At 38.0% G+C, this 11,757-nt stretch overlaps 1 protein-coding gene across 1 annotated transcript; it reads left to right on the top strand.

Moving 5' to 3' along the window:
- Window positions 1–8,432: 8,432 nt before the first annotated feature.
- LOC100725833 (trace amine-associated receptor 9) lies at window positions 8,433–9,476 on the top strand. Its single transcript, XM_005008646.3, is given in 6 exon segments — window positions 8,433–8,802; window positions 8,805–8,953; window positions 8,956–9,187; window positions 9,190–9,246; window positions 9,249–9,309; window positions 9,311–9,476. Coding segments are annotated over 6 exon segments (1,035 nt in total).
- The last annotated feature ends 2,281 nt before the right edge of the window (window positions 9,477–11,757 follow it).

Here is an 11,757-nt window from a genome sequence, read left to right as displayed (position 1 = left end):
TGGACCATCTTGCTACTCACTCATTAATCGATTTCCCTTCAGGTATGCCTTTCTGATAAATGCTCACATGGACCATAGTTAGTGTCTCTCTGAGCTCACTCTTAACACATCTGTTCATGTACTTTGTCTTCAAACTTCTTGGTTACCAATCTTTTCTTTCTGATCCATCCAAGGTTTTGATCATACAGCCAAATTAGTGCAGACCATCAGTACAAATCTGAAAAGATTATTTCTAGGTGAAATCTGCATTGACCTAACCTGTACTGCTCAAATATCTCTTGACTGGAAGGATTTCCTTCTGTGCAGTCCTTCAGGGCCTCATCATGGCTTTTACGCAATGCCTGCATTCTTGTGGGAGGTCTGGGCGTGTCCTTGAATCACACTTGAATTCATTTAATTTCTTTTTTTATCAAGCATTTAGAAATACCACAAATGCAGTACACACGAGTGAGGAAGGATGACAGAGCAGAAACATTGTTCCTCACTTTGTGGCAGACACAAATTGAAATGGCTTATCCTTAGAATCAGGCAATACATTTTGACATGCCCCAGATTCCAGCACTCTCTATGATTTTCTTTAAGTGGTACGTTCTTGTATTTTCAAGTTTAGCTTCAGTCTTTGAGATATATATATATATATATATATATATATATAGTGACCAAGGTACCTCTTATTTCCTGTTAATCATATTCTTTTAGCATAGGTGTAGTTTTCCAGCCTGACATCTTTTGAGATAACACTTAAGCTATTTCTTAAAGTTTATGACAAGCCAGATTCTCAAATACCTTGAGGAGATTACACACCAGGAAGACAGTCAAGCCTAAAAAGTAAGACCATGGAATTGAGCTGAATACAAGGTCTTGACTGTATCTTAGATAACTGAGACTTCCACAATCTGAAAGCCAATTAATAAAAGAAAGGGGAATTAAACAAGATGAACCAATAGGACAACTGATCTAAAAGAGAACTCAACATAGAAAATATTAAAATATTTAATCAATTTTTATTAGTATTATAGGAGATTTATATAGGAATTGCATGTATAGAAAAAATGTTACCTGTGATGATAAAAGAAAACTCTGAGAATAAGAGAAACTGCTTAGAAATTCAGCTCATGATCTCCATGCTTCTTCTGATTACTAAGTAAGATCCAACAAGTTTAAACTTCTGCACACCACACAGAGGAATTATAAATTTTGACCAAATTTATAACCAAAAGATTTCTACACAAAGTACTGGAGATAAAACACAACTAAGCATGGGTAAGATATATTGGAAGGAAGATATTTCCTATTTTCATGGCTTTTAGACCAGGGCTAAGCTGAGTTATGGTACATGGGTTGGCAGAGGAACTTGTGGGAAAATGCAATCTTTCTAATCTGGAGAATCAGAAAAATTAATCCAGGGAAACCATGATCATGATCATAGAGAGACATGGGGAGTCTCAGAAAGCAGGAACCATATTGAAGATTCCCAAAGTACTATGTGGTGACAGCTCTGTTTGATGTATCTTAGTCTACTCATGGTGCTATGATAAAAATGCCTTAGTCTGAGTAATTTATAAAAACTGAAACATATTTTTCACAGTTCTAAAATCTTCAAAATCCAAGTTGAAGGTGTGAGCAGGTTCAACATCTGGCCAGGGCTTCCTTTGCATCCCACATGCTATGTTTTTACATGGGGGGAGGGCAGCCAGTGTTTTGCCCCTGTTTTATAAGATCATTAAGTCACCCTTGAAAGGTTCTGCCTCTGAGTGCTATGACACTGGCTGTTGACTTTCAACCTAGAACTTTGAGTCGGGGACACATTCAGACCATAGCCATTGCTGAGTAATATGTGCCACACAGATTAAGTCAGCTTAGTTAAGACAATGGAAAAATGATGAACTGTTCTTCAAGTAACAGAGTCTAGTACAGCAGAAGAGGTGGTACTCATCAGAGGAAAATAGCAGGAGTCAAAATCCCCACAATACAATACTCCTGAAGTCTAGAATACAATCTAGAAAATTACATAAACATAAAGTCAGAAAATGTGACACATTCTCAAAAATGAATAAAAAAATAAATTGAGTCTAACCCTCATATAACACACCTCTTAGAACTAACAGTAATGGAGGTTAAATCATCTGTTTGACAGCCTCATTGAAACTGTTATGGTTTATATCTAGATATCCTCCCAAAGCCTCATGCACTCTTATGTGGGGCTTTTAAGGGTAACTAGATAAGGATGTGAAATACTGGATTCATCCACTGATTGCTTTAGCATAGTTTTGAGTGTGGGTGATGGACTTGATGAAGGAAGATCTATCCTGAGAATGGGTGGCAACAACCAATAGGCATGTAGCCTGCATAGAATAAAAAGGGAAAGAAGATGTCTGCTGCCTCCTGCCTGCCATGCCATGGACTGCTTCTCCTCTGCCACGCCCCTCTGCCACAGATCCCTGCCTTAGAGCCAGTCAACTGTGGACTGAAACCGCTATAAATTATGAGCCAAAACAAACCTTTCCTCTCTTAACTAGTAGGTGTTGTGTATCTCTTCCCAGCAACAAGAAAGTAACTAAGACACTAACAACAAATGAAACTTGAGACAACTAGTAGAGAATAAAATCAACATAAACACCATAAACATTCAAAAACTAAAAAGTGATAATATCTGCAATGAAATATTGCTCGAATATTCTATAAAATAGAAGAAATATTAAGCAACTTTATGGATTAAGTAACTTAACTAAGAAATATTAAGTAACTTTATGGATTAGAAATTGTGATTATTCAGCAGGCATGATGGCAGATGACTGTTAGCCTAGCTCTCAGAGAGTCTGAGGCAGGGAAATTTCAAATTCAAGTGAGTAACTTAGGGACTTAGCATGATCTTGGTTCAAAATAAAAAAAAGAAATAAATAAAGATAGCTAGGGATATAATTCAGTGTGAAGTCCTTGAGTTCAATTTCTGTTAAGCCTTAGATCAAGTATGTACCTCAAAGGTCTCATGTGCTCACAGGTGGGGCACTTGGAAGGGAACTACATAGCTGACCTGGGATAAGGATGCAGTATCTGGCTGGAAGAGGCTGGCCCTTGGGGATGTGGCTTGGAAGGGTTCATTTTCCTCTTCTGCTCCGCCCTTGCCCCTCTCCTTCCTGGCTGCAGTGCTGTGAATGCTTTTCCTCTGCTGTGCACCTCCACAGTGCCACTTTCTGCCTTGGAGCCAGGTGACCACAGACTGTAACCATTAGCCTAAATAAAACTCTCCTCTTTTAAACTACAGATATTGGGTAGTGTGGCTTAGTTATGAGAAAGTGACTAAGACAATTGCCTATTTGAAAAAAAAATCCCATATTAGATCTTTGCAAATGGGAAAGGGACCAAGACATGGAAGTGGTTTTAAGAAGACTTAATTTTGGTACTTATGTGTACTAGCTTTCCAGGTGAATGCAATCATTATGGGCTGCAAACATTTACTAGTAAAATATAAATCTATGTAATTAAAAAAAGAACAGAGAGGGAAAGCAATTTAAAAAATAAACACAGTGCCAGAGAACTATTATTATTATTCTATGGTTTAACAAAGTATACCTGTCACCCTAGATAGAGAGGAGAAAAATAATGGGGCAGAAAGTGAGATGGGAAGAAGTAATAGGCCAATAGTTTCCTTATGCCACAGTGAGGGTATCTACATGTCTAAAAACTGAAGTTTTCAGTAATTCATTTTTTTATTGTATCATTACAGAGTGAGGATTTAAGTTTGCATTCACCCAGTGCTGAGGTCTGTATTCTTAGCCACCTGCTAATGTCTCCTAATTAAGGTGTTTATTAAAGGGAAAGAATAAATCATGAAGAGTAAAACAAAATACTGTTTTCAGTTCGAGAAGTCGAATTCTGCTGCACCAAATCACCCAAACAAAGCTCATGTGCTGAAGCTCAGTGTTTAAAATTAAATCAATTAGTTGTGTTAGGTACATTTTTAAACATCTTATTTGGCATAAACTTAATTTCTCTAACACAGTAGTACTAAGCACATATGACTCTGTGAATTTAAATTAACCTCATTAGATTAACAGGGCACTACATTTTTTTTCCCTCTGACTTAAAGATTCAAACTCTGCCCAAGAATACTGCATTGTCAAGACTTGATTGGCAACTGTCCTCTTGGAGACCCGCTGTACCTTTGTGTGGCCTCTGTGCTCAGGACCAGGCCACTGTATGCCTGGTTTTTCTCAACCTTCTGTTGCATGGTTGACATCTCCTGTCTCCCATCCACTTGTTCCAGTATCTTAGAGCAGTAGTTCCATGGGTATGAGGTCATCCTGTGTGTAATGTGAATGCAAATCCTTCTACTACGTTGCCCCTCACAGGTGCAGTGCACTTTAGGGAAAGATCTTAAAGGGCAACAGTTTGGGAAAAGCTTCTGGCATCATGAAAAGTGTTAAAAGGAGGCTTAAAAGGAGCTGTTTATTATGATCACATCCCTTCAAAGAGGGCTGGTGGTACCCAGGTGTTTGTGTTCTTGCTAATCAATTATATCTGAGGGAAGTGTTCTATGGTACTGATTAAACTGCATTTCAAAAAATTTCCGCTAGGTGCAAATGTAACAGATAATGCTAACTCTCATATTTTTATTATTGTAAACCAGTATTCTTAGATTACCTTACATTTTGTGTGTGTGTATTCAAGGAGTATGGAGATGATGCTAGTAGGAGAGAAATATTTTCAGCAACCAGCCTTGCTTGTTAGATGATCTCAGAGAGAGGGCTGGAGTTGGATGGGATAGCAATAAAGATGGCAGAAATAAATGTATAGCATATGCATGTGTGCCAGGGATAGCCCTGCTTAACAGCAGTTCTCTGTCTCTGTCTCTATCTCTCTGTTTTTCAGTTTCTCTTTTTCTTTCTTGTGTTTTTCATTATGTTTTGATGACTAGAAAGGTTTGGATACAGGAAGCAATCAGTTGCTTGAAATATATTATTCATTTTCTGTTCACATAAAAGAGAACCAATACATCTGGGGAGCAGACTGGTCTTCACTTCTGCGGGAACATTAGTAGAAGGGCAGTTATAGCCACTCACATGTACTGTAATTTTATGTGCATTTTTTTGTTTATTTTTATGTTCATGTATGATTTCAGGGAAACCATAAAGTTACAAAATACAAATGTAGATATTATGTGCTATGCTTTGGTAGGGTAAATGGTAACATTATATTGAACAGAGAATATTAAGGGTTTTTTGCCTTTGGAATTATCATGGCCAGAAGAGGAGACATTTGCCAGGCAGAGAATCTGAATTTGCGCTTGTAGGAAGGTTTTATTTTGGTGAAGTGTTTGAGCGAGGCCTGCACAATATGATGAGTAGAAAAGGGTGAGATACTAAAGAGTCTGTTTTAAAGCTGCTTTCTGTAAAAGAAGGTTTTTATTTGGAAATAACTTTAAATCTGAAGACATTTGCAGAAAGTCATAAAAGAATAGTTCAATTTACTGAAATTCATTTACTGTAATTTTTTTCTATTTGCTTTAACATTTATTCTGTCTCCATCTTTGTCTTTGTATGTGTTTAGTTTTATTTCAAACTATCTCAGAGCAAATTGAGCCCTGAACATTTCTGTGACTTAACAGTGATAGAAACTTTACCCCACTACCGTCCCTAGACCCACGGTTGTTCACCGCCCTGGTACTGCACTCCATTTTAGGGTCACATTTGTTTCAGTTATTTCACCTTTATTCTGGGATGATTCTCCCCTTAGAACACTGACATTTTAAAAAGAATATTACCTGGCTGTATCATTCCCTTAGTTTTAATCCACAGGCTGTTTCCCAATGTGGTTTTGTCTAAAATTTCTTCAGGACTGGATTCAGGTGAGCATTCTAACTTCAAATTCATGTACAAGGTGTAAAGTGCTTTTCAGGGCATGCTATCCGGAGGAGAGCGGCACCAGCTCCCTGAAAGAGTGATGCTAATTTGGATCATCTGCTCAAGATGTTTGGCTTCTCCACAGCACAGCTACTATTTTTTCTGCAATTAATAAACTCTTGGAAACACTTTAGACATTTAAAATCTATCTGATTCTCATCAAAGATAGCATCCACTGATGATTTTTTCCTGAACCAATATTAATGTGATAGTTCCAAAACTCTAAGTGCTGCGAATCTAGCAGTTTTTCCTTATGTATCATCAGTACTTCCCATTCCATTGTTAGAAAACTCCTTTAGCATCTGTCTGTGTGTTTGTGTATTTATCCGTCCATCTATCAGCAGGAAGGCCTAACCAATTTCCTTTTTTCAATAGCAGATAATTTTTTTATTCTCCGAACTTTGCCACTTAAATTATTTCAGATTTGTACAGTAGGAGCCCATGTATGACAGCAACATTGTCCTTATGAAATGCCATACATTAAAAAAACCAAATCTCTTCCTTAAATTTTTTGCACAAAAATGGATTTGTTTAACCCTTCCCCTGCTTCATGGCTGGAATAAACTGCTTTTTTAGGAAGTCCTATTTCCTCTTATTTTTGAAAAGTATTAATCAACAAGATGCGAGCCTAGGAGTGCTTATCATTGCTCCAATGTCTTTGTTTCTAGGAAAGAACACATTTTATGATACTCAGTGAGATCAAACGCTGATGTTTTGCATTTGAATATAGATATCTGAAGAAAGAGGTCACTATTTTTTTGCACAACAGCATCATGTCTTGGATGCTAAAAAAGTGGGATTTCTAAGTCTTGAGGGGACAGAGACCTTTCAAAGATACTTAAACTCTCAGGCAGGACACCACCTATGGTGGCAGTGGTGAAATCCCTTTAACCATCTGGAGTGTAAAGCAAGAGATGTATCAGACCTTATCAGAAGGACTGGGACAGAGAAGAGTATAGGAGGAGAATCAGTGTGGTTTTGTTAGGAACGTGGCTTTGGAATACAATAGGGAACCCTAAGAGATCAGGGACACTGTGAGAAGGAATTTTAATGCAATGTTTTTCATCAGACCAGTGAGGAATGCTGTACAACAGGGAAATCAAAGTCAAAACCAATTTATTTTAAACTTGCAGATGAGGGAAGTCTGAAAATACCAGGAATGTGTGCATGTATGTGTGTGTGTGTGTGTGTGTGGTATTCTATGCTTTGATAGGGTAAATCATAGTATTACACTGAAATGAGCATTTTGACACTTCACTGACATCTTAAAGTCTAGGGAATCCTATTATCCAGAAAGTATAGACATACAGATATAACACACACACCTCCATGGATATAAAGGAGTTTTTCCTAAGATCCTGCACTTTTAACAGAGCCTGGTTGTGTTGCATGCAGTACATAGTAATAGAAGTAGTCGTCTTGACTTCAAGATTAAGATGTAAATGCCAGGTTGCACTTATTTATAGTCAAACAAATCAGCAATTTATTATTCACTTGTTAAGTGAATTCTATAATATGTTTTTTAAGACTGCACACCTGGCATAAGAACAACTCAAACATGTAGAGAAGCCAGCTGGTCTCTGTTTGAATCTTGGATGACAGCAACAAGTTACACTTCCAGGAATGTGTCCAACCTGCACTATCCCAGCCTGCTCTTGTCTTGCCTACTCCATCATGGTAAGTTTAAAACCATGTTCACTCTTTAAGTACTCAAAGGTAAGGCACTGGGCGAGTTATTACTTGTGTTAAGAAATTCTTATTGGTTTTAGATAGTTAAAAATTGTCTATTAGCCTGAAAAATAGTGTTACATGGACTATATGAGCATCTATTTGATAATCACAAATCACAAATGAGTGAAAAGGAAATAAACACAAATTCTGAAAATGTAAGTGGTAAAGTAAATGTGTCCCCAAAGTATGTTTAAAGTTCTTATGAGTTAGTCCTTCCTTAGTCTTCCACTTGATACTATAGGGATTTGGCGGTTATAATTTGAAGGAGCTGTAATTTATTTCTTACTTCTTAAAAAAATACAGTGTACTTTGTCATTACAACCAAAATGGCCACTCAAGGGAAATAGCTTTGTAAATAAAACCCAGCCTTTAGAAACCTAATTATTCTTTAACTCTGATGGTTACAGATGAGATTTTTCAAAAGGTAAAGACACACACACACACACACACACACACACACACACACACACACAGTGGCTTTTCTGAAAATAGGCAAAATATGTACTGTAATATATACATTGGACTCTTTGCATTGCCAACCATTTATTTAGCCATATAGCTGACTGTGATTTGAATGCCTTTCTGCAATTAATTTCAACTCTGAATGCTTTAAAAACTTGGAAAGTGTTTGGAGACTTGAAAGGCTATATAGGTTGTATGCTAAAAATTGTTACAGCAGTTACTCTTATTTGACATTCTTTTCCTTTTCCAAAAACCTTTGAAATTGTCTCTCTTCCTTGTTTTAAATTGCGGAAGTCAGGAACTCAGAAACTTTAAGATAATTAAAGCAAGAAGGCAATGTTGGACAATTTCCCCCAAGCTGGCCCTGTGGAACTCTGCTATGAGAACCTCAATGGATCCTGCATTAAAACCTCCTATTCACCAGGCCCTCAAGCAATCCTGTACGCAGTCCTTGGTCTGGGGGCCGTGCTGGCCGTGTTTGGAAACTTACTCGTTATTATTGCGATTCTTCACTTCAGACAGCTGCACACCCCTACAAACTGTCTGATCGTGTCCCTGGCCTGCGCAGACTTCCTGGTGGGTGTCACTGTGATGCCCTTCAGCACTGTGTGGTCCGTGGAGAGCTGCTGGTACTTTGGGGAGAGCTACTGTAAATTTCATACGTGCTTTGATACATCCTTCTGTTTCGCTTCTTTATTTCATTTATGTGGATCTCTGTTGATAGATACATTGCTGTAACTGACCCTCTGTCTTATCCAACCAAGTTCACCATGTCGGTCTCAGGAATATGCATTGTTCTTTCCTGGTTCTTTTCGGTCACATACAGCTTTTCAATCTTTTACACCGGGGCCAATGAAGAGAAGGCATTGAGGAATTAGTACTTGCTCTGACCTGTGTAGGAGGCTGTCAGGCTCCCCTGAACAAAACTTGGGTTCTGCTTTGTTTTCTTCTGTTCTTTCTACCCACTGTTGCCATGGTATTTATATATGGGAAGATATTTTTGGTGGCTAAGCATCAGGCTAGGAAGATAGAAAGCATGGCCTGCCAAGCTCAGTCTTCCTCGGAAAGTTACAAGGAAAGCGTGGCAAGAAGAGAAGAAAGGCTGCCAAAACCCTGGGGATTGCTGTGGCAGCATTTCTTGTTTCTTGGCTACCTACATTATTGATGCAGTAATTGATGCTTACATGCATTTTATAACTCCTCATTATGTGTATGATATTAGTGTGGTGCGTTCATTATAACTCAGCTGTGAACCCTTTGATTTATTCCTTTTTTTACTCATGGTTTCGAAAGGCAATAAAGCTCATTGTCAGTGGCAAGGTCTTAAGGAGTGATTCATCAACAGCTAATTTATTTTTGGAAGAACCAGATATAGATTAACAAGCTCATCACAGAAACTTCAAAATTATCTTGGAATTGAAATTAAGTGGGAGAATTAACACTTGAATTTGGAAAGGCCATGGTAATCATTTACCAAGCAGCAAGGTCTTTCATTTTGACAGTTGGTCTAAAGCATTTGCCATCTGGATCTTGACATTTTTTAGAAATTTGTGACAGATGAATAAGATTTGTTGATCCCTTCCTATTTAGTATGCTATAATGATTCTCTGATTTTCTAACCATCTTCTCTGAAATTGCTACTTGTTTTTCCTCAAATAATTTGAAATCCTTTAGTTTCTTCCCCACTCCTGACCAGTGTTCAGCTGTCTAAATTACACAGTGAGGAGGGAAATATGTACTTCTTTTTGAGTAATTTGAAATAGAGGATTTTTAAAAACCAAGTCAATTCAAATTATCATATTTTCACTTTTGAGTTTTTATTACAATCAGGTACTGTATTTGACACTGGAAATACATTAAAGTAAGTGATTCAAATACAACCAAGGATTATTTCAAGATAACAAATACTCAGTGTGGAATCACACATCCTAGGATTGCTCTAGTGTTTTCATCAGATAAACATTTAAAGTCATGTTAATTGAAAATATGATGTATGTTTCAGGAAACAGTAAAAATTAGAAAGAAAACTAATGATAAGATGGTTTGGTCTCTCAAGTCTTTGGGTCACTGCCTTTAAGTATCAGAGCTCCACAGACTATTTGGAAACAACCTTGTTTTATGAAATTAAATGCAAAGATAACCAAGTAAGTGATTCCATAAATATTACATGGTATATACTCAGAGATGGACCAGATGGGGATACTTTATACAAAGGGAAAATGTTTCATGAAGCTAAACTAAAATTTTGAAATAAGAGTTAAGACTATTGAGGTGAAATAAAAGGTTAAAAATAAAAGAGGACAAAAGGAATATGAAAGTTTTCATAGCCAGTGCCTATCTGTGGTTCAGATTGTATTGTCAAGGAACTGGTCTACTAACCACCTTTTATGTAATCATAACCAAAGTGTTTTACAACTCAGTTCTCAGGAAGCAGGTCAGAACTTGTGCTGCTTTGATTGTGAGTCAAAGTCAGTAGTGTCTTTTTACAGATTTGTGCCCCTTCTTGTTGGGAGCTGCAGCCCCGATCCCGGTCGCCTCACTTGGCGGACGTGAGGCCTGTAGTAAAGAGTAAAGCCTGAGGTAGATTACCCCTCCCATCGAGCACGTTAGTTTCCTGCTTACCGCGTAAGCAACCCGCTCAACAATATAGTCTGCCTGGCAACTGATGATGTTAGCCAATCAGCTTGCCTTGCTTACTTTAACATGATTGGACACTGTATCCGTATATATACTGGTGCCACCCCTGGGGGGGAAGAAAAAGCCCGAAAGTAAAAGCCCAGAAAGAGCCGCGGGGAGCGGACCAGAGGAGGCTTCGGCTGAGAGCGATCCCAGGGCAGGCTATACGGAGAGAAAAATAAAAAAAAAGGTTGTCCACTGCCAGACTTTGTCGTGTGTCCTTCCTGCCGGCCGGGAGCGGACATCGACACCTTCTTTCAGGTGCAACTGCAAATTTATACTGTTCCTTACAAGGAATAAGTAAAACAATCATAGGGCACTGAGTATATACTAGTCTTTTCACTTGAACATGCAGAGTGCAATGTTTGGGTGAATTGAGTGGAGAAATAAATTCTGATTGGTGATATTTTGAAGCTCTTATCCACAATCAGTCAGTGGAGAATACATTCTCAGACTATTATTTTTCGCTTATTTTTCTGCTTTTCATGTAGTCCTTCATACAGGGGATATTTTGCTCAAACATTCTTGTATATTTTTCCCCAAACTAACTAGACTACTAGTGCAAATCACTCTTGCTTTCTACACTTAATTTGTTCCCACAAATCAGCTGTAAGCTTCTTTTGTCAAATGCATGGCAAGTAACTGCAGAGCCACATATACCTCTGGAACAAGCTGAGGAAGGAAGGAGACGCCACTCTGCAAAATTGCAGTAGAACTTGGGACACATAGCTGCGCGTAGTGTCTCAGTCCTGGTGAATCTTCATTTCAGCAGTGGTTGCTTCAGCCAATGGTAGGCCGTAGAACAGTTGCAAAGAAGTCACTGATCCACTTATGTCCCCGGTGTAGCTATAGTAATACCATGCCGCTCATTTATATGTAGTATTATTAAACTGTATGTTTACTTCCTTAATAAAATACAAATATATTTGAAATCATTGCATAACTCACAGTTGCTTTTGCTTGCATGTGTTTTCTCAATTAGTTG

This window comes from Cavia porcellus, unplaced genomic scaffold, assembly GCF_034190915.1.
Source record: "Cavia porcellus strain 051 isolate PalLab524CR breed Dunkin Hartley unplaced genomic scaffold, mCavPor4.1 scaffold_22, whole genome shotgun sequence".
In the NCBI taxonomy this organism is placed as follows: Eukaryota; Metazoa; Chordata; class Mammalia; order Rodentia; family Caviidae; genus Cavia; species Cavia porcellus.
Note: the sequence above shows the minus strand (reverse complement) of the source record. Positions and strands in the feature narration are given on the sequence as shown.